The sequence below is a fragment of the Arachis duranensis genome, chromosome 10 (genome assembly GCF_000817695.3).
Source record: "Arachis duranensis cultivar V14167 chromosome 10, aradu.V14167.gnm2.J7QH, whole genome shotgun sequence".
Taxonomy (NCBI): Eukaryota; Viridiplantae; Streptophyta; class Magnoliopsida; order Fabales; family Fabaceae; genus Arachis; species Arachis duranensis.
In genome coordinates this window covers 91,885,896-91,909,603 of record NC_029781.3, presented here as the reverse complement: position 1 = coordinate 91,909,603, position 23,708 = coordinate 91,885,896, and the positions used below count along the sequence as shown (strand labels likewise).

At 34.2% G+C, this 23,708-nt stretch overlaps 3 protein-coding genes across 4 annotated transcripts in view; 2 read left to right on the top strand and 1 right to left on the bottom strand.

Annotated features, from left to right (window-relative positions):
• Positions 1-22,922, top strand: part of LOC107470984 (two-on-two hemoglobin-3) — a 26,695-nt gene extending 3,773 nt beyond the window's left edge. Inside the window, exons 2-4 of one of the 2 annotated variants that reach the window (XM_016090420.3) lie at positions 7,304-7,434; positions 8,255-8,399; positions 22,766-22,922. In XM_016090420.3, coding sequence (XP_015945906.1) covers positions 7,304-7,434; positions 8,255-8,399; positions 22,766-22,865 — 376 coding nt within the window. In that variant the 3' untranslated portion in view covers positions 22,866-22,922. Of the gene's footprint in view, positions 1-2,272; positions 6,917-7,303; positions 7,435-8,254; positions 8,400-22,765 lie in introns of those variants that run through there. The other variant, XM_021132791.2, reaches the window with a different exon arrangement.
• On the top strand, positions 11,282-13,454 carry LOC127742697 (uncharacterized). The gene is made up of 2 exons (XM_052255396.1): positions 11,282-12,333; positions 12,410-13,454. The coding sequence occupies exons 1-2, from the start codon at positions 11,322-11,324 to the stop codon at positions 12,661-12,663; spliced, it is 1,266 nt and encodes a 421-aa protein (XP_052111356.1). The 5' UTR covers positions 11,282-11,321; the 3' UTR covers positions 12,664-13,454.
• LOC127742698 (uncharacterized) lies at positions 13,462-15,553 on the bottom strand. The gene is made up of 2 exons (XM_052255397.1): positions 14,007-15,553; positions 13,462-13,857 (listed from the first exon to the last, which is right to left on the bottom strand). The coding sequence occupies exons 1-2, from the start codon at positions 15,073-15,075 to the stop codon at positions 13,730-13,732; spliced, it is 1,197 nt and encodes a 398-aa protein (XP_052111357.1). The 5' UTR covers positions 15,076-15,553; the 3' UTR covers positions 13,462-13,729.
• Positions 22,923-23,708: the final 786 nt, after the last annotated feature.

The following is a 23,708-nucleotide window of genomic DNA, read 5'->3' as shown; positions in this document are numbered from 1 at the left end:
TGGTTAATTATTAATTAAATAATAAAGTACTAATAAATTAAAAATTAAAAGAATAAAATACTATAAAAAAATATTTGTGAGAAAGTCAAATTTTATCATTTTAAACTTGTGTTATTAATTTTAACAGTTTATTTATTTTTTTAAATAATTCATGTATGATAAAAGAAATGTTTACTTGTTTAGAGTACAAATTTTATTATTTTATTTGTATATTTCTGATTTTAATTATATTTTTAAATACTCTAAATAGATTTATTTTATTATATTATATTTTACATATGAATATATGTTCCATCATGTAATTAAATAAAGATATATTTTTTAATGACAAAATTTAATAACCAAACTAATCATTCTAGGACAAAAAGAGGGATTGAGTGAGAGGACCAGGAGATGACGTTCGCGCTGGCCATTTGGGAAGGACGACAAAGTTACGGAAGAAGGAAATTCAACGACGTCGTTAAGGATGATACACTGAAGAAAGAGAAGAATTTGCGTAATAGAGCACTGAAGAAAGAGAAGAAATTGCGTAATAAAACAGTAGATGACGACTGTCGGTTTTTTGTCACAAACGTTGACGACATGCTTGGAAGGATTTGAAGCTACATGATGAAAAAAGAATGGAGGAGTTGGAAGGGTGCTTCAACGGGAATGGAGTTTTTGATAATTATACTATTACCCATCTCAAGTAGTAATTATAAAATAATTTAACCATAGTTAAGATAATGACCAATTAGAGTGTAACACATCATAAAGAGTAACTTACATGTTATTTTAGAGGGGGTTGGGTAGAATTCACCATTTTAATTTGGCTACTTTTTATTATTTATATAGATTTGCATACAACAAAAAAATACCCACACACATTTTTTTTATCTTCTTTCTTTTTTCCTATTTTCTATTATATCAAAAAGATATAGGAATAGCTTGGTGTTTAAATTATTTTTTAAATGTTTTTCATTATATATAATTTATCTAACTATCATATAAAAAATATATGAAAATAGTTTGGTGTTCAAATTATTTTCTCAAAACACCCTTTACTATATATAATTTATAAGAGAAACATTTTAGTACTTTGCTATATTGGTTAATTTTAAATGTATTATTATAGTACCATATTTAGTATCTATTAATACATATGAGTTGGTATCCAATTTTTTTCCCTAAAATATTCTTCGTTATAGTAATCTATAATTATTTTTTCTTCATGGCTTGAACTAAGACTTTTTGGATAAATTATATATAATTCGCCATCTCAACTAATTCTATTTTCATTACTTCTACATACATTTAATAAATAAAAGTGGATCAATATCCACTAAAGCAATTATAATTTATTAATTAAAGAATGTATCATCTAGAAATATCTAATTATGGCTCCTCATAAGAGGTCATCTAGCCTCGTTTAGTCTTATTTTCATCATGACCAAATTTTTTTAGTAATTAAATTTAACTAAGTTAGCACAATATAATTTATTGGCACAACAAAAGCCACTTAGATAAATGTGTGTGCAAATTGAGGCTCTAAGTAAGATGCGAGTTTTTGTGCATTAAAATGTTTATTAAAATATAATAAGATTTGATTGAGAACTTAATTGGTGTAAACTTCTTAATTAACACACACTTCAAAATTAGTTATGACTTTCTACTTGAGGTAAGCGTTAGTTAGTTAGTTAGGATGGAACAACTTTTACAAGTTTTTTTTTTTCGGAATATTTGTTACAATCTTTATATTTTTTGAACTTAATTTACACTTAAATGAAACAAATCAATATCAAATTGTTCTAAATTTTATCTCTATTTTGATACTTTTACTCAAATATTATTAAAGTTAAACTTATTTTTAGATTTAATTTCTTTTTCTTTATAATTTTACATATATAATCTATCCTTTCTAGTTGGATACCGTACCCGCATTTACAGAATATGTTACTTAGATTTAGTTTAATAAAATTTTTTGAAGAGATTTGTGTTTTCAAAAACATAAACTCTTCATTTTGTATTTGGTAAATCAAAAAATGATGTGCTTGTATTTACAGTTTTAAAAAAATAAAAATACTTTTAAAAACATGTAACGAAGACAGATGGCAATTGATTTGCAATAAAAGGATAGTGAAAAAGGCATGAGAGAGAGAACCTTAAATAGAAAGTTGGAAGGCTATATGTGGTAGCGTTGAGTGGTACTGCTCTCTCCTTCTGAAAATTCTTCTCTGACTTCTTTTCCCTTTTGAATATTGCTTTCTTATTCCTCTTCTTTTCCATCATTCAGGTGTTGCTGTGACAATGGATGAGCAACAATAATTCTCTCTTCCCTTAACACTACCTACGAGACTTCCCTTATAGCATTGATTATGCTTTTTCTTGTCTTCTTTTATACTGTTTCATTGCTATTAGCATTCAATGGTTCTTGTAATACTCCTCTGTGAGGCTTTCATGCTCTCTTAGTTAATACCACGAGATCTTTACCCCTTCCATTGGGTGCTCTCATTGATAATGGCCGACAATATTCGGATGAAGACTATGGAGGCTGACATCAAGCATTTGTATCAAATGATCGAAGCGGCCACCGAGGAAGGCAGATCTGAACGCGCGCACGCCACAGAGGCTACAGATCTGAAGCTAGAAGCGATCCAGTCCACTCTCACCCATCTTCTCTCTGATCCGAATCGCGGGCATTCCGTCGTGTGTGACTCCCCGCAAGGCTCGAACTCTGGAGCCGATCATCACCAACGACAACTACAACTGTACAGAAGGGTGAGCTTTGATCTCCTGAAATTTGATGGAACGGATGCACTAAATTGGATATTTCCTGTCGACCAATACTTCGATTTCTTTCGAGTTCCAGTGGAAGAACAAGTCAGTCTCGTCGTAATGCACATGACCGGCATGGCAGTGTCGTGGTTTCAAATGGCTCAATGCTTAGCTCCTTTCTGATCATGGGCTCAGTTCAAGCGCGACATTGAGATCGAATTTGGACCCTCTCTCTTTGAGTCCCCGCGAGAACTCTTATTCAAGCTTTAACAACACAGCTCTGTGTCTGATTATTATGCCGAATTTGTTTCATTGGTGAATCGATCCAGCATCGAACCTCAGGATGCACTACGTGATTGTTTTATCAGTGGAGTGCAGGTGGATATTCGCCGCGAAGTAAAGGCACAGTGCCCCCTTCCTTGATGCGAGCTGTCAGTCTTGCGCGCTTGTATGAGGACAAATTCTCGTCCACCACAAGGAACACGCACGACCCTTCTAACTATAGGCCACCTCTTGCTTCGCCCCAACACACGACACCGTTGCGACCACCACCCTGCAACACTCTACCTCCGTTACTACCTACACCACCGTAGCAGTAGATCCCTACCAAGAGTTCTATCAAGCGTTTGACACATGCCAAAATCCAGAGCCGCTGTGACAAGGGATTATGTTACTGGTGTGATGAGCGGTTCTCTGCCACACACAAATGCCCAAATAAACATTTTATGCTCTATCAGGTAGAGCTAGAGCTAGATGCTTCCCCAGGGATTTCAATTGAGGAGGTCCCCAATGGCGGCAAATTGTTGCAACGACTTGATCAACAAGTAATTGAACATCATCTATCTTATAATGTGATGCACGACACTTCTGGACCTGCATCCATTCGAATCAAGGCTCAGATTAGGGGTTTAGATGTTCAAGCTCTCATTGACGGGGGTAGCTCCGATAGCTTCATCCAGCCGCGCATTGCCAAGTTTTTAAACCTTCCGATTGATCCAGCTCCGGGTGTTCGTGTTATGGTGGGTAATTTCGCAATTATGGATGTAGAGGGGCGAATTTCCTCCCTGGAAGTGACATTGCAAGTTTGCAAGATTACCATTCCGGAGGTCTTTGTTCTCCATGTTGCGGGAGGAGATTTGGTGATAGGCACCCCGTGGTTGAGGACTCTGCGAGCTCATATTGTGGATTACGACGCTGCTTTTCTTCGTTTTTGGCACGAGGGACAGTTTGTGACAGTGCAGGGTGAGACTTCTTCAGCCCTGTCTCAAGCTCAATTTCACCATATTGGGCGATTGGTCAACACCGACGCCATAGCGGAGGCATTCACGGTTCAACTTCAGCAAAGTGATGAGAGAGCAGAAACACTTTTACAGCTTCCGGAAGGGTTGAACCTAGAGTTAACCATCCTTCTCCACACTTGTGGCACAGTTTTTGCTCAACCCAAGGGACTGCCACCACAACGGGCGCATGATCATTTGTTTCCTCTGACTAAGGGTGCCGAACCGGTCAAGGTGCGGCCATACCGGTATCCTCATAGCCAAAAGAATCAAATTGAATTGATGGTGAAACAGATGTTGGAGGACAGAATCATCTAACCCAGTAATGGCCCATTTTTCTTTTCCAATTCTATTAGTCAAAAAGAAAGATGGAACATGGCTTTTTTGTACTGACTATAGAACCTTGAATAAAATTACTATCAAATATAGCTTCCCAATCCCAACTGTGGATGAGTTGCTTGATGAACTATTTCGTGCTACTGTTTTTTCTAAACTTGATTTACAGTCCGGGTATCATCAAATCTTGGCGAGACCCGAGGATAGGCACAAGACAGCATTTCGCACCCACCAAGGCCTTTACAAGTGGCTTTTAATGCCGTTTGGACTTACCAATGCCCCAGTGACCTTCCAACATTTGATGAATGATGTCTTTCGGCCTCACTTACGGAAGTTTGTACTTGTATTCTTTGATGATATTTTGGTTTATAATTCCTTTTGGGCGTTGCACCTACAACACCTTGAGATGGTCTTACAAATTCTGCAATGGGAGTGTTTATTTTCCAAGCTCTCTAAATGCCTTTTTGGCACAGCAGAAATCGATTATTTGGGGACATACAATTTCCGGAAATGGAGTGCACATGGAGCAAGCCAAAGTGAAGGCTTTTTATGAATGAAAGCAGCCCCAGAATCTCAAGCAGCTTAGGGGATTTCTCACAGGTTATTACCGCAGATTTATCAAGGGTTATGCGACTTTGGCAGCACCCCTTACCGACCTATTAAAGAAAGATGCTTTTCTATGGAGCACTCAGGCATCGGCGGCTTTCCAACGTCTCAAGGACGCTATTTCTTCCCAACCTGTGCTAGCACTACCCAATTTTGAGTTGCCTTTCGAGTTAGAGACGGATGCCTCGGGGATAGGCATTGGTGCGGTTCTGAAACAAGAAAAGCACCCAATTGCTTATTTTTTAAAAAAAATTGTCCTCCACTATGCAGCAACAATCATCTTATGTCAAAGAGTTTTATGCAATTACAGAGGCAATGGTTGAATTTCGACACTATTTATTAGGGAGGCACTTCATTATCCTCTCGAATCAGCAAAGTTTGAAAGCATTGGTTGACCAAACATTGCATACACTAGAACAGCAGAAGTGGATGGCTCCACAAGTTATTGGGTTTTGACTTTGAAATTCAATATAAACCAGGCTGGGAGAACGTTGCAGCTGATGCTCTTTCACAGTGCTTCTTTGCTACATTTTCTACACCTCAACTTGATTGGGTCACGACTTTAAAGGAGGATCTTCAAGCCGATGATTCACTAAAGGCCCTATTGCTTTAATGCAGGCAAAATCCTCAAGCTGAGGGTAATTACTCTTCAAAGAATGGCCTTTTTCTTTGGAGGAACAAGGTTGTTATTCCTTTAGGCAATAGCTTGATCAAGCTTATTTTAAAGGAATACCATTATAGTATGATCGGCGGTCATTCGGGCATTGCCAAAACAATTGAGCGGATCGCGTCCAATTTTTATTGGCCTAATATGTAGGGGGATATCCGGTGTTATGTGCTAGACTGTGCCATTTGTCAACAAGCCAAAACCGAAGCGAAGCGGCCGGCTGGTTTATTGCAACTGTTGTCCATTCTTGCTCAAGTTTGGGACCAAATTTGTATGGATTTTATCACTGCCTTGCCTCAGTCTCACGGGCATTGGTTATCATGGTAGTGGTGGACAAACTCTCTAAATTTGTCCATTTTATTGCGCTGAAACATGATTTTGATAGTAGGACAGTGGCTGAAGCTTTCATAGAAAACGTGGTTAAATTGCATGGGTTTCCTAACTCCATAGTTTCAGATCGAAATTGCATTTTCATCAGCAAATGTTGGCAGCGTCTATTCAAGTTACAGGGCACTAAGTTAGCTATGAGCTCTGCGTATCACCCTCAAACCGATGGTCAAAGTGAAGTTGTCAACAAAACTCTGAAAATGTACCTTAGATGCTTTTGTTTCGAAAACCCAAGCAAGTGGAAGGACTTACTTTCTTGGGCTCAATTTTGGTACAACACATCGTTCCACAGTATCTTTCTTTTCTGCTACAGACGTTGGAGATTGGGCCGATTCTCCAGCCTTCTAAGATCTTGGATAGCAGAACAGTTATAAAAAATGGGCATGAGAAACTCCAAGTGAAGATCCGCTGGGGTCCAAGTTAGGCAGCAGAGGTAGCTTGGGAATCTGCTGCAGACATTACTAATGCTTTTCCTCAATTTAACCTTGATGGCAAGGTTATGTTTAGAGAGGGAGGTAATGTAACGAAGAAAAATAGTAGAAGGAGGATTAAGGTAAGTAATGATGATAGTTGTGTCCAAAATGACAAGCCGTTATCACCAGGTAAGTAATGATAATAGCGTTGAGTGATATTGCTCTCTCTTTCTGAAAATTCTTCTCCGACTTCTTTCCCCTTTTGAATATTGCTTCTTTATTCCTCTTCTTTTCCATCATTCAGCTATGACAATGGATGAACGACAATAATTCTCTTTTCCTTTAACACTACCTGCGAGACTTTCTTTATAGTATTGATTGTGTTTTTTCTTGTCTTCTTTTATACTGTTTCATTGCTATTAGCACTCAATGGTTCTTGTAATACTCCTCTGTAAGGCTTTCATACTCTCTTAGTTAATACCACGAGATTTTTACTCCTTTCAAAACACTTAAAGTGAAACTTTTTAAAATGACTTGTATTTATCAAAATTAAAAAATCTAAGATAACTTCATATATTAATTAATATCTAAATTTTTATTTTTTATAATAATATCTATTATAATATTTTTAAATTTTTAAATTTATTTTTTCAAATGTATTTATTATTATTTATATTTATTAAAAATTATTTTTGATTTAATTTACCGATACTATAACTTTTTAGAAGTTATTTTTTAAAAGTTAGTTTTTATAAGTTACTTTAAAAAAATAAAAATTTTACTAAAACTAAGTCGTAATGTGTATAAAGCTAATTAAATAGTAGCTAACGGATACTATATTGATTTCTTTAATTTTTCTTCAGGGTTTATAATGATGAGGAAGAATGGTTTCGTTCAATATTTGGTAAGTCTAAGAAAGAAGAAGCAATTCAAAATCAATACGAGTTTCTTGTTCAAAGAATGGGTGGTCCTATTCTCTACTCTCAGAGAAGAGGTAACTTAAAAATCAATATTGAGTTATGTTTCAGTATTTTATATAATGGAAATAGGTGCCATAGTATGATGAGAAATTAAGAGTAGAATAGAGGTGAAGTTAAAACGGTGAGATTGGTGAAAGAAATAGAATGAAAACTTAAAAAATTAGAGGATGGTATTTTTAAAAATAAATGTTATTAAAATTTGTTTTTATTTTTAAAAATTTTAGTTTTTTTATCTTTATTTTTTAAAAATATTAAAAAGACTAAAATTTTATGTCTCAAAATTAAAATTTTAATTTTAGTCTTTGACAAAAAAATAATATTGAATCTCATTCTTTTAATTTTAATTTCAATCTTTAAAAACAAATACTATGTTAGAGTGTGTTTTAATAGTTCTTTATAAATTGAAATTATTTTGATTTGTAAATCAATTAGTCTTTCTCTTACAATAAATATAAAATAAGAATTGATTTGTAAATTTCATTAGATTTTAAGGGAGTTCACTAGCTCTAATAGACGGTGATGATTTGACAAAACTAGAGGCACACAACTAATAGTGGAAGATTGTGTAATATAAATAGAGAGTAAACAATAAAAATATAAAATCTTTTATTAATGATAAATTTATCATGCATTCTATGAACACATGTTAATTAAATTCTTAAATTAATTTAATTCAATTAAATTCTTAAATTAATTTAATTCAAATATAAAAATTAATTATCAAATCAATTTAATTTTTATTTTATATATATCTTTTATAAATATAATATTTATATTATAATTCAATTCATTTTTTTTTCAAACACCCCCTTACTAATTTCTTATGGAATGCAGGGCATCCTGCTCTAATAGCTAGGCATGGAGCATTTGATGTGACACATGAAGCTGCAGAGAGGTGGCTACATCACATGCAACAGGCATTAGATTCCACTTCCGACATTGATGATGAATCTAAGATCAAACTCATCAACTTCTTCAGGTTTCTCTTTTTCTTTTTCTTTCCTTTCTTGTTTTGATTTGAATAACCAGGAAGATAATAAAATAAACAAATATATAGATTTAATCATTCTTAAACTAAAATAGTAGCAAAATTTATACCTGACAAAAATTATAAATTAATAATTTTTTATTTTATTAATTTCATCACTCTAACAAATTTTTTTTTCCTTTTTGATTTGATAATATGAATCACAAACGTACACGAGACACTCGTACTAGAAGTATTCGCGATACGATTTGAATAAGTTTTGAGTCAAAAATTTATTCGATTTGCAAATTAATTTTATTTACGGTGCAATTCAGATTGGATGATTTAAAAAAAAATCTGATTCAATATCAAACGTTTTGGATTGAATTGGATTGAATTGGATTTGTGATTTTGTAAATTATAAAAATTAAATATATATAATAAGTCTCAATATCAAATTTTAAATAATCAACAATAATATAACAATTGTCAACAATATCTTAAAAAATCAATGATAATATAACAATAGAAATAAAATTATAGGTTTATTAAAAAATATAAATAAATCACATTTTGAACATAAAATATTTATTAAATAATAATAATGCACAAATAATATAAAAATGTATAACAAATTGAACATGTTATAAGTATAATTATAAATATAATAATAAAATAATAATATTATAACACATTGTGCTGTTTAAATTGGATTAGATTGGTTATAAAAAGTAGATTCAAAATTCAATCTGATCCAGTAGTTTGTAAAAATAAAATTCAATCAAATATAAATTAATACAATTTTAATCGATTTTTGTTTTAAATTGAATTGAATAAACGATTTTATTTAAGTCAATTTAAATTTGAAAACTCCTAAATTGTATTATACCTGTCTGATGTTAGGAAATAAATAGAATTCTACGGGTATCAAACTAACACAAAAAAAAAAGAAAACGTAATTTGAGTTAAAACATACGTTATTAGACGGCTCATTTTTTTTTTATATGGAAGCTATGTGTGTGTGTTATTTGGATATGGAGGCACGGGGTGCAATACAGAAATGTGGGGAAGCTTTTTAGGTGAACGGCGGCCGTAACTATAACGGTCCTAAGGCAGCGAAATTCCTTGTCGGGTAAGTTTCGACCCGCACGAAAGGCGTAACGATCTGGGCACTGTCTCGGAGAGAGGCTCGGTGAAATAGACATGTCTGTGAAGATGCGGACTACCTCCACTTGGACAGAAAGACCCTATGAAGCTTCATGGAAAGGATAATTCGTTCGGATCGACATGAGAGTCCAACCACATTGCATTGCCAGAACCCATGTTGTATATTTGAAAGAGGTTGACCTCCTTGCTTCTCTCATGTTACAATCCTCTTGCCGCTGAGCTCCCTTTCTCCAAACTGTTAATAACTAAGATCTTATTAGTTTATTTAATTCCTATGCATGCGCATTTTCTTTTATATGAGCCTGCTTAGCTAATGGTGTCAGGCCCTACAAGTCGGACCCTGCGACTTGTTTATGTTGCTTGGCTGTCATAGGAAATCGGTTGGTCCGATTTGAGGAGAAAGAATTTTGGAGGGTGGTAATCGTACCCTCCGATTTGTAACCAGTGTTGAATTTTTTTTAGGTGTTGTATTATGAACTCGGAGGGTCCGAGTTTTGTTATTTAAATTTTTTTTGAATTCAAGAAAGCTAATCGCATGGTCCGATTTGGTTGTGAGTTTAAATAAAAGTGGGTGAAAGCTGGACTAGAGCAACAACTCGCATTTCTTCTTCTTCTTCAACGGTACTTTCTTCAGCTGGTTAGTTCCTCTGTTTCGTTCTTCTTTGTCTTCATAACTCAAATTTTAAAACCCAAGTTCACAAGCCTGTTAATGTGATTGAGAGAAATGAGTGATAAAGTATTATTGAAGGTGTATTATTTTGGTCAGATTTTATTACAAACATCTGAAGGAGTAACATTTGTTTGTGAAAATCCATTGGATGTGGTGATTCCTTTCACAATCTCATTTGAAGAGCTTAAAGGTGTGATCTGTGAAAAGATTCATTCTGAGAGGGCAAAAAGAATATCATGTATTCTATATAGATATCCTATACAAGTGTTTGGTGGATTCGTGCAATTTCAAACCAAATATGTAACAGATGAGGCGAGCTTGCAAGATATGTTTTCCATGTATTTTGAAAATCGGAGTCACCTCTCGTTTATCGACTTGTATGTTGAGTTTGAGCAATCTGAGGCCGACCGGAATATTCTACGGGAAGATTATGATAGTGATAGTGAAGAAGAGTTCGAAAGCAACTACGAAGTTGTTGGTTCAGATGGAGATGGGGTTCAAGGTGACGAAGCTATGGCTCCGGATGTGTCTGATGTGGCAACTGCACTGGCAAACGATGTACCGTTTGAGGAGCCATCATTCATGCGAGTGTTGGATTTGGAAGCCATGAATATTCCGGAGTTTTCGGATTATATCAATGCAGGTACGTAGTTCTCCTTATTTATAAGAAAGATTACAATTTTTGATTAATTTATCTTCATAATTGGACCAAGTAGCTAAGTGAGGTGTGAGAATATACTCGATAAGTATTTATTTTTTTTCTGTTTCTGCATCTAACTCTAATATCAATTAGTAAATTAATAAATTACGATGATATAAATTGGTTAATTAATATGTTAGTAAATTATTTCGAATTTACTAAATTATATTCGTAACTAGTAAATTAGTAAATTATTAGTATTTATTAGTATAACATGTAAAGCAATAAAATAATGGAAGTTACAGTAGTATAGAGTTTTTGTTTACCAGTATTTATTATTACTGATTTAGTAAATGATATTAAATATAATTAGTAAATTAGTATTTGTGGATTTTTATCGTAATTGTTTTACCTCTATACACGATGTTTATGTTTTTCTGTTTTTAAAATTGTTTGTATGGCTGTCCTGGTGGCAGAAATTCCCTTTGTCACAGATGGTGAATTTGCCGTTGGGATGGAATTCAGTTCCAGGGAAGCTGTTATTAAAGCGATAAAACAGTATACCATACGAAGAAGCGTAGACTACCGGGTGTATGAGTCTGAGCCGTTGATATTTTATGCGAAGTGTACACAATATGGGTCTGGGTGTGATTGGCTTATTCGGGTTAGTATGATCAGCCGGAAGTACTGTTGGGTTATAAGGAGGTATAATGGCAGTCACACATGTACCAGAGCCACAATTTCTCAAGATCATTCGAAGCTGGATTCGGCCACAATTGCAGAAGCAATTAAGCTGTTGGTTGAGGCTGACCCCGCCTTAAAGGTCAAATCGGTTATAGCAGAGGTGCAATCGAAGTTCAACTACACCGTTAGTTATCGGAAAGCATGGTTGGCAAAGCAAAAGGTAGTGGAAAAAATATTTGGTGGCTGGGAAGCATCGTACGAAGCGTTGCCTATTTGGTTTGAGGCCATGTGTCACAAGGAGCCACCAGCTATTGTTCATTTTGAGACTATGCCTGCATATCAAGGCGATGACTTGGTGACTGATATTCGGGTGTTGCATCGTGTCTTTTGGAGTTATTACCCTTGCATTAGAGCATTCAGACATTGTAAGCCAGTTGTCCAGGTGGATGAGACTCACTTGTACGGAAAGTACAAGGGTTGTCTACTTGTGGCAGTGTCACAGGATGGTAACAACAATATCGTCCCGATTGCGTTTGCTATTGTCGAGGGAGAGACTTCAGATGCGTGGCACTTTTTCCTAAGTAACCTTCGTCAGCATGTAGTCACCCGGGATAGTGTGGGACTGATATCCGATCGTCACGAGTCCATAAATGCAGCTGTTGTCAAGAGCAACGGGGCTTGGTCACCTCCTAGAGCTTTTCACATGTTTTGCATCAGGCATATAGAGTCAAATTTTCTGAGAAAATTCAAGGCGCCGTACTTGCAGAAACTGGTCGTCAACATAGGTAACCATCATTAAAGCAATTAATTTTTCTACAACGTTCCCATCAATTAGTGTGTTGACTTCATTTTATCTTGCAGGATATTCGAGGACGGTGCGAGAGTACAAGATGCGTTACCAGCGTTTACGAGAACGGGGTGCGGCCTACACTGACTGGTTAGACCGTATCCCCCGAGATCAGTACGCGTTGGCCTTTGATGGTGGATATCGATGGGGTCATATGACGACAAACCTAGTGGAATGCATAAATTCAGTTTTGAAGGGTGCACGCAATCTCCCCGTTACTGCCCTTGTGAAGGCAACATTCTACAGGCTTAACGAGTTGTTTACCTGAAAAAGAGCGGAAGCGGAAGCCCGGATTAATGCTGGCCATGTCTTTTCTGAGATCGTGACATCGAAGTTGCATGCAAACCAGCTTGCATCAGGAAACATTCAGGTTAGTTGCTTTGACCGGCAGAATGAGGTATTTGAGGTGCGTGAGATGCCAAGTGGGCTGGAGTTTGCAGTGGACCTACGTGGCCTTCGATGTGACTGTGGTGAGTTCCAGGTGGATCGGATCCCCTGTCGACATGTATTTGCATGTTGTGCCAACCAGCGACTGGATTGACAAGTGTATGTTCATGATGTGTATAAGATGGACCAAGTTCGGCGGGTGTACCGAGCAAGGTTTAGGCCACTAGGTAACCCCACTACATGGCCTGCTTACAACGGACCTCGGTTCATCCCGAATCCGTTCCTGAGACACGTCACAAAAGGTCGCCCCAAAATGACGCGCTTCTTGAACGAGATGGACACACGAATTTTACGTCGTCCTAGGCGATGTAGGCTATGTGGAGCTGAGGGACACAGCTGTAGCAGATGCCGTTAGGCAGGTGGTTCAAATGCCGAGAGAGATCATCAGTAGATTCATATTCCAAGATGATATTAAGTATGTGGCATTATATGCTTCAGCATGAGTTGTCCATTTGAGTTAACAACGTATGATATAAGTAACATTGTAACATTGTGGCATGATTTGTTTGATATCATAGAACCTTAAGCTGGTCTATACATCATTATAAACTATGACCATCCTGATTATCCTAAATCTGTAGCAATTTATAATATGACATCAACTAATAATTAGTCCACACAAATAATCGATTCATTAACTTCAACTAATACATAAATACCCTAAACATACCATCCTGTAAAACATAGTCAATAGTCCACATTCTAAATACATAAATGCTCTAAATATAACATACTCCACATTATAAATACATGAATGCTCTAAACATACCATAGTTCACATTATAAATACATAAATGCTCTAAACATACCATACTCCACATTATAAATACAAAAATAAGATTGATACACACAGGACAACTACTTTCTCATTGTCCACCTGACATCCTTTACCAAGTTCTTGCATTTTTTGCGGCCTTTTTGAACACAGATGGAGTGTAGCGACTAGCGCTACGACGTGGTGGATCAATCCTCAGATTGTAACCTTTGCCTTTGTCATCCGGAGTTTGTGACTGCCCTGTAAATGATTTAGTAAAAATAATTAAATATTGTGACATTAGGTACTCAAACCAACATGGATACAACATATCATTTAGTAAAACAACACAAAGATACCATCTATGAATAGCTAATCGAACATGTAAAGCAAAATACAAAAAATAATACCATCATTGCGGGATTCCTCATCCTCATCAAACTCCTCTATGTCATCCTCTTCATTATCGTCCTCATCATCCGGGTCATCTGCTAGATACTCGTTGGTTTCTTGCTCTAGTGTATTAGCATCTTCTTGAAGAGGTCCCATGGATACACGGTTAGGATTTTGACTATTATAGACTCCGCGTCCATCTACACTTCCACTAGAGTCAACAGATGCAAACCCGCCAGAGGCGACTGATGATGTATGGCATGGGAGCCTCGCATCCAATGAATACCTACCTGGCAGGAACTCAGTCTGGTTGCCATACTGTGATTGTTCTGAATCTGCAGCCATTAACCCAAGCAGTTGACTAAAAGAACCTCCTTCTCCTGGGTCAAACTGTGACAGACCCCAATATTGTTGAGGTGTTGGAAATGACGGGCTGAACTGTGTCTGAGGAACGTACTGGCTTGGGAACTGAGGTTGTTCTTGTGGAAGAGGATTCGGAGTGGACGGTGGCGGCGACTGTGGTTCCAGTTCCTCATTGTCATCATCCATATCCTGATTACCCTCATCCATATCCTGATTATCCTCATTCATATCCTGATTACCCTCATCCATATCATCATTACCCTCATCGATATCCTCATTACCCTCATCACTGTCTTCACCCACAAGATTCGACAAGTTCAAGCGGTGACCATAATTTGACCGGTACCAGTACATGTAAGTTTCCAATGGATGCTGTGAAGGCATGGGAAGCTCAGAAAGAACATAGTTATACCTGTTTGTCCAATGCATCACCCAATTTGAATGACTCGGTGTTGTGGCCCAGTTAAGATTCTTAGGACCAGTCAGAACTTCTCCATGCGCCGTCTCCAAGTTCGTAACCTGCTGAGGAACTCCTTGAATGAAACCGAACTGTCGCCTATACCTATCGGTAGCATGCCACTCGATACATTCGAAGGACACCAACGGAACTATAGCGGTCCATACAATCGACTGGACAAAGATTTCAGGAGGAATTATGTTTGGATCCACGCGATCCACAGCATAGGCAACCCACACGAACTGGAAAAAATAAAAGAATCTCATTATTACCACCCAGAATACCAATAACAATAACAATGCTTCATAATTCCTTGGTTAAAACACACCTGGCCTTCCTGGAGTTCATCAAAGGCCTTCCTAAATTGAGCTAGATTCTGATATCTATATTGTCGATCACCACGCTCCCAGTTACGCCACCTAATATGATATATTCAATTAGCTAAACTGAATTTTAAAGATAAACATACAGGTAGATTGTAAAATAAGATTACCTGTTGGCTAATGGAAAACTGTTGAGTTCCCTGGGAAGCGGCGATAGATAGGGCATTCTCATCCAAGCCCAACAGAGCAGAAGTGTTATTGGACCATCTATTTTCTTACAGTTGTAACGAGATGCCTTGCATCACGCCCTGTAGAGGTGTGCTAGGCATGCGGATCCCCAACTATATTGTCCAATACCGGCAAAATCACGAAGCAAGGGTAGAAACTTCCAGTGAACACCTGCCCCAGATTTATCTCCTAACAAGATCGTTCCAATCAGCAGCATAATGTGACACTTCACATACCTCTGTATACTTATTTCATCAGTCAACTGGAGGTTCTCTTTTAGATCCCGCAGCCAAGTCAGTTTTATGCAGCATCCTCTACACTCCGACTTACGCGGTGCAACTCCAAACTGATGCAAACACTCCGCCTCTAACGCTGAGAAACTACTCATTGTGACCCCAGTAACTAGAAGACCATCCGTCGGAAGACCAAGAATTAAAGCCACATCTTCAAGACTTACGGCACATTCACCAATTGGAAGGTGAAACGTATGTGTATCAGGGTGCCATCATTCGATTAGGGCATTCACGAGTGCTTTCTGATTTTGTACGACACCAATCTGAGATGCATGATAAAAACCAATAATTCGTAAATGGTCCTCCACCCGATCGTTGTACCGATCCGGCGGAACTGGATGGTCACATGTCAACATTCTAAATTTCTACAAAAAACATAACAAAATATTAGTCAACTTATTAACCATCACCAACATTCTACTAGAAGGCAAGAATTTTTTAACTATAGACAATCGTTAACAAAATTTGCACTTCTTTGTCAACAACAAATATTAATTCAAACTAGGCATATGTGATGAATTTTTTGACTTAATTCGACTAAAACAAATAATTAGTACTTCCAAAATGAAATATTAATAACATTAACTAATACATACAGATACACATAGAATCATAATACATACATATACATACATTAATAATCAAATCTAAAAAAAAAATTAGTAAATTACAGATGTAGTTTATCTATCTATATATTGACGATCTAGACATTATTATTTGTAATATTAATTATCTATTACCTATTACTTTAGTAAAATTAAACACATATTTCTAAATTCTTAAAGATATTAATAATTATTGTCATTATCTTTGTTAATTTATTTTCTAATTACAATACTAATTAATTCCCTTAGAATTTTAATTACAATTAACAAAAATAAACTATCACCTTTTTAAATAATTTTTACTTTCCAAACCATTATAAATAACTAAAAATTTATAAAATATTTAAAAAAAATAAAACGTTGTATCCAAAAATTAATAACAATTCGGTTACATTTTATCATTTGTTTCTAAATATTTTAATTTCTCACTTCTTCTTTTACAATTTTAATAATTATAATAAAAAATATTAAACAAATAAAAAAAACTAATTACATTTTTCCTTTTAAAGTTTTGAACTGCAACTACAATGTTATAATTAATTAACACACTAACTAACAATAATAATAATTAACACAGTAAAAATAATAATTTTTTAACAAAAATTCTGAAAAAATCTAAAAAAAATTAAAAAATAGTCCTAATCATTCTATGCATCTTTCTAACTTCAGATCCTAACAATAATACTAATAACTAAATTTCTAACAATAATAATTATAATTATAAAATCTAAAAAAATTTTAAACAAACTTACATAATCAGAATGACTGATATAGTGCATAATATGAAACTCAGGACGATCAACATCTTTAATTTTATTTTTTTTGGCATTTTTCTATTCTCCCCACCATTCAAAGTAGCAGCAACAGAGAAGTGAAGAGGAACAATGGAGTTTGCTTGAGTTTGAAAGTGAAGGCTCAAACACATAACTCGGATGGTAAGGGTCCTTTTGGTTTGTGGGGCACCGAATTAGGAGAGCTATCTTTGCGAGCCGCGTGTCCACCATGCAACAACTCGCATGGTCCGTCTTGGTTGGCACAACTCGGACCTTCCGTGTTGTTGTTGCTGTCTCGCTCGCCTCAACACGGACCCTGCGTGTTGCTGGCTACATCTCTCTTGATACAAATCAGACCCTCCGTGTTGCACCTAATGTGTCGCACGGTCTGAGTTGTATACATCTGACACCACATCCATGTTTAGCCCCCCTCATTCCCATAATCCAGTTCAACACAACCCCCAACCCCATATAGAAATTAAAAAGCGTTATTAGACAATGACAACAAACAAAATTTTCGTTATGAAATCTGAAAGAGGTATAAAATAAATGATAACTCTATTTGAAAATAAACTTCTCTAATAAAGTTATCAAGGTCACTCTACTTAAATTCAAGTCTCATCATGTAAGAATAAAAGAGTGACAAAGTGGGTAAGTGAAGTAGCATAAAATACTAATCCGCCATATTTTACAGTGGATTAGCGGATTAGTCCGCTTAACTTTAAAAAAATAAAATTAAAACTAATATAAAAATAATTAAAAAATTAAATATAAATAAAAAATTTAAAAAATTAATAGTCAAATTGATTTTTAAAAAATAAAATATTTTTTAAATTATTTTAAAAGATTTTTTTTATCAAATTAGTTTTTTAAATATTATGAATTAATCATATCTATCTTTCAATTACTCCACTTATAATTTTTATCAACGATTAATAATGTGAAATATTAACTGATAGCATACATGACACATAACATGTTCAATTGGACGTTGACTAAATATGTTTATGAAAATCTATCAATTTAATCACTAAATCATATTGAGAATACAATTTTTGTGATTGAAAAAAATGACTAAATTAATAAATTTTCATAAACTTATTTAGTCAATATTCAATTAGACATATCAGGTATTATATATGTTATTAATTAACGTTTTACAACATCAATCTTTGAAGAAAATTATTAATAGAGTGACAGGAAGACAAATATGATTAATTCGTAATCTTTAAAGGACCAATTTGATTGAAAAAATCTTTTAAAGATGAATTTGAAGAATGTCTTATCTTTTAGGGACTAGTTTGACTATTAACTCAAAATCAAATTAGTAATATATTTTTTTAATTATCTTTTCAAAAATTTTTAACTTTAATAAAACAAGTCAGTCCGTTCTGCTGAGTCGACCCATCCCACCGCCAAAACGCACAGATTTAGTGGTGTGGGTTTGACAAATTTTTTTATTTGACAAATTCTTAAATCCTAGTGCAATTTACCTTTTTTTTGGTAGATTTCACGAGTCCGGCAGATTCGATTCATTTGCCACTCTACCTAAAAATATCTTATAATATTAATGTGTCTCAACATTTCTATTAGCACTTGAATTTGTATAGGTTTTTTTCTTATATTCATTAGATACAATATTTTTTCTTGTACCCATTGAATACAATCTCCATTATGCCTTATATTTTTCATCAATTTTCAAAATTCTATCTAAATTGAAACGTCGTACAAAATTAATCATATTGGTTAATATTCAAAATCATCTCCAAAATATTCTCATCTATAAACAAATTTGACCCAAAACTCAATCTTAAACTTTGATACCACTTATTCAAAAAAAAGACCAATTACATGGAGAGACATAATAAAAAGAATCAACGTAGTTCCACGTAAAGCCTATGTCCATTGATAAAGACAACAAACAAATCTTTCATGGATGAATCAACCAATGCCAATAACATCAGGGAGGAATAGAGTCAGTTTTTCATGCCATTATTTAGAGCATATAGAATGCTAAACATAACAAAATCTTTGAAGAGAAGAAGTTCAATATAAAAAAGACAAAATGCGAAAGAAACAGAGTTGATAGGAGATTGCAAATATGAAGGTGTAATTGTTAGTTTCTGTTTGTGATTTCAGAAGAAAAAGTCTTAGTCTTTTTTTTCTTTTTTTGATTCATGATGATAATACTCTACTACTAGCTGTTAAATTTTCCTCACCATCCTATTTAAATCATTGAAAAAAGAAGAAGTGATAACTCATATATAAAGACAAATCTCTAATAAAAGAGATATCAAAGTGGTGACACTATTGAAGCTCAAGTTTAAGATAGACACAAAAATATCTTACAGTATATACTCTTAACTTTTAAAAGAAATGAACAAGAGAAAAATACTTCTCACAAATAGAAACAGAATGTACAAAAATTTAACACAAATATTCTCTAAAAGACAAACCAAACAATATAGTATACAGAATATGAAAATACTCAAATATAACTCTAAAATTAGATGACTTACATTGTAGAATGGTGTAATTTGAAATTCAAAACTAAGCTCAATTTATAGAAAAAAAAAAAAACCTCCAATAATATACTAACCACTCCACAGCTAACCCAAACCAATTACCAAGCTATCAACCATGACAAATATCATTCAATGGGTACATTGTTGAAAAAATCTTTAAGCTAACCAAAAGTTGAATGAAAAGTTATCAAATTTGATAGAATACAAGTAGGGATGGAAACAGGCCAGGCCAGACCAGGCTTTGCTCTTAACAGGCCTGACCTGTCATACAGTTGATTGGCCTGAGTCTGGTCTGCAGTCTGTTATAGGCTCTTTATAAAGTACTAGGTCTGGCCTGTTATTCATTCTGGCCTGACCTGAAGCCTGTTAAAAGGCCTAATAATTTTTTTTACAAAAATAAAAATATTATTTAAAAAAATTATTTTTTAATAAAAATAGTTATATGTAATATGTCATATATTTAATATTTATAAAAAATTTTAAACTTTTAACATATTTAAAATATACAAAAATATTTATAATAAAATATAATAAATTTAAAATATCTCATAATTTTATTAATAATAAATAATTATTTATATATTTAATTATATTTTAACAGGCCCAGGCAGGCCTGACAGGCCTATAAGGCTAATTAGTGAGCTTGGGCCTGACCTATTAATGTATTAAGGCTTTTAAAAGAGTCTGGATCTGTACCTATTTTATAACAGGCCAGGCCAGTCCAGGCCAAACACAAATCAGGCTGCAGGCCCCTTGCAGGCTGCCTGGCCCTTTTCCACCCCTAAATACAAGCCACCATTAATGAACTCTCTCCACCTTGATTTGTATTTTTCATCGAGTTTCAAGTTTTCAAAATCATCACCACTAACAAACCTCCGTTTACTTAATCCTTCATATAAAATCAACCACATTGGTTAATACTCAAATTTATTTGCAAAATATACTCATTGTGAATTCGACCTTCTTTATGTCAAATATATTCAAAATAAACTTGGCCTATGAGTTCTGACAAAAGTTGACACAAAATAAATTAACGTGGTTCGGCTTAAAGTCTATGTTCATGTACAAAGACAACAAACAACTAAAATTATTTCTGATTAAATCACAATACTAATTAACAACTAAAATCTAAACTAATTCTAAATTTAAAAAAAATAAAAATAAAAATTTATTTACCAAAGAATGCAAACATAGAGGTAGACAGGAGAATGTTGGTGGTGGCCGGCGCTGTTGGTGGCGGCCGGCAGAAATGGATGACGGCGAGAAGGAGAGGGGCTGCCAGAGAGGATCGGAGCTGACGCACGGTAGGAAGGGATAGGGTTAGAGAGAGTGTGGGAGAAGAAAGGGGAGAAAGACAGATTGAGGAGGCAGTGGCGGGAATGACAGAGCAGTGGGAGGGAGAGGGTTAGAGAGAGTGGGAGAAGAAAGGGTAGAGAGAGAGAGAGAGATTCGAAATGAAGGGAAAAAGAGTTCGCGCTTCGAATTTAGAGTAAAATAACCGTCAAATTTACTATTGGATAAATCTGACAGTAAACCATTGCGGGTCACTAAAACATAGCCTTTCATTAAATGAGTTTACCAGTAAATTTTTACGACAGTAAATCCGATCCTACATTACGCACCTATTTTTTTGTTTTTCCTCCAATTATTACCAACAAATTTACTCTAAAAAATGTAAATCTACTAGTAATAATTTAACCTGGCAAATTTGACATTTTTACTATCGGTAAATTCACTACTATTTTGTAACGCTAAATTCAACGATAAATCTGACAATACTAAACATTTTTTTTATAATATACATATACATGCATGCGCAAAATAATAATGTTGATACAAAAGGAATTAATGTGAATTGTCTTAAAACCTAAGTCTTTAAGTTTCAGGCAAACAATATGCCATAACTTCACCTAAAGATATATTAAAGTAGTGATATTCTACTACTCAATTCTAGATTCCACATACACCCAATAATAGCAAGTATTACATTCAACTCTCAAGATACATAAACAAGAACAAAATACTTCTCACTAATACAATAAAGGGAAGATATACAAAAGTCTAATACATGTTTTTTTTTTTTAATTTAAGAAGAGACCAAATAATTTGACATACAAAAATAAAAACATAAAAATATAGTTATAAAACTTGATAAATAAAATTGTAGAGTGGCGCATATTAAAACTTAAAACTAAACTCATTTTATAGATTATGTTTTGATCCAGTTTAATAAGAGTCGAAAATTTATTTAGTGAACTACTGATCAGACAGATTTTTGACCCGTATGAACCAAAGTGACTCGCGTGTCATACCATTTTTTAGAAAAGATTTGGACAGTTGGTGAAAATTTCAAAGCAGTTAAGCTTAAGCAAAAGGGTCCAGTCGAGTACAAGGTATTAAAGGGGAGAGACCTACCCATCTTTCAAAGTACGTCATCTTTTTATGCTAATTAACTACTTCATCGTACGGACACTTACTTTAACATCAGAATGTCCTTATAGGTGACTCCACCTACTGATTTACCGACGATCGTAGCCCCATTTTCTCTCACCAAACTTGCATCCAAGTCCTGACTCTCAACATCCCATCATTGCTCCCACCTAGCCGTATAACTGACCACCCGTCCCAGCAAGCAACCGATCATATTCAAAGAGATGGTGATGATGCAACCATTTAACACATACGAAGCCATCAATTTTAAAATATAACTAAATCACTACATTATTTAAAACATATCAACTTTGAATACAAAAAAAATCAAATAAATCCAACATCTGACACGCTTCCCCATTAAAAAAATTGTTACTTGAAAATCCGCTGAATAAGGCTCAAACATATACGCTAAAATCGAAGTTTCCTTTTTTAGTTTTTTGCTATTCTTTTTTGCTATTCTATTTTTTCTTTTGGGGAAATTTCATCAGATCACATCTTTTTGTAATGAAATTTCTAAAATTTTGTATACATATTTCATGCGAGTGTTAGAAACCATTTTGATTTTGGTGTGTCACCATTTTAGTGGCTGTGTCCAAGTTTGAATATTGTAATTTAATATATTTATGAATCAATGCATGTATTTAGAAATATATCTATAAAAATCAAAATAAGTAGAGTAAAAGGTAGATGTTAATTCAGTGCAAAATGATTGCTGACTTGTAAGTTGTAACTAAAAATTTCAATTTTACATTCTTCTTTTTTTTTTTAATCCTCAGGCACACTGCTTATTTTCTTGTAGCGGGAGTTGAGTCAAGGAATCAGAACCAAATGCCATGCAAGAATGCATCTGGAAGTCATCCATGTAAAAACTTTTAGCACAAATCTACTTTTTCAGAATAAAATCTCATATTTATAAATAATTCTAGACAAATATGTATACGTCTGTTGTATTGTATGTGTATTATTTATATGTTGGGAAGGCTAAAAACTAAACTTATTTCAATAGTCTTTTACTTATATAATTATTTTTTCGAATAATTAATTTTGGAACAATCAATTTATGTTCAAACTACTCAATTAAAAACCAGTTTTAAGATAACTCAATTTGTTGTGTTTAGAATGTATAAAAGAAGGTTATTTTTAAGTGATATATATAATTACAAAAAGGTGATAAAACAATTGTTTATACTCTTAACATTTAATACTTGAAGTTAAACTGGTAAAACCATTATATAATCATTGAGTAAATGATTAAATTGGTCCTTAAAAGATCACGTGATTTCTATTTTGATTTGCGAAAGATTTTTTTAATCAAATTCATTCTTGAAAGATTTTAAGTTGGTTATGTTAGTCCTTTCGTCACTTCTCTTATTGCAGTGTTAACAAAAGTTGACATGGCACGTTAAGTTACGTGTCAGAAGACACATGTGAAGCCTAGTTGGCCACTAACATGATAACTTTATAAAATTTGATCCAATTAATCCTTAAATAATAAACCCTAATCCCAAACTAATGCATATATATCCCCTTCTTTTTAAATGAAATTGCAGTGGTTCTTATAGTCAAAGCTTGTGAATTAGAGTAGTTTACTCAATAAGAAAGTATAGGGAGCCAATGAATTTAGTGTTAAATGTGTACAATAGAAATAAAATTAAAATTAACATGAAATGATAAATAAATAATTAATTTTTAATAGTTACCAATTTGAAATTCAAAATA

Excerpts from the sequence above, each read along its gene's own strand:
- LOC127742698 (XM_052255397.1), bottom strand. The coding sequence starts at position 15,075 with ATGAGATTCTTTTATTTTTTCCAGTTCGTGTGGGTTGCCTATGCTGTG. Across the intron at positions 13,858-14,006 it reads TGAGGAATCCCGCAATGATG|GGCAGTCACAAACTCCGGAT; the intron begins GTATTATTTTTT and ends AATCATTTACAG.
- LOC127742697 (XM_052255396.1), top strand. The coding sequence starts at position 11,322 with ATGGCTGTCCTGGTGGCAGAAATTCCCTTTGTCACAGATGGTGAATTT. Across the intron at positions 12,334-12,409 it reads GAAACTGGTCGTCAACATAG|GATATTCGAGGACGGTGCGA; the intron begins GTAACCATCATT and ends TTTATCTTGCAG.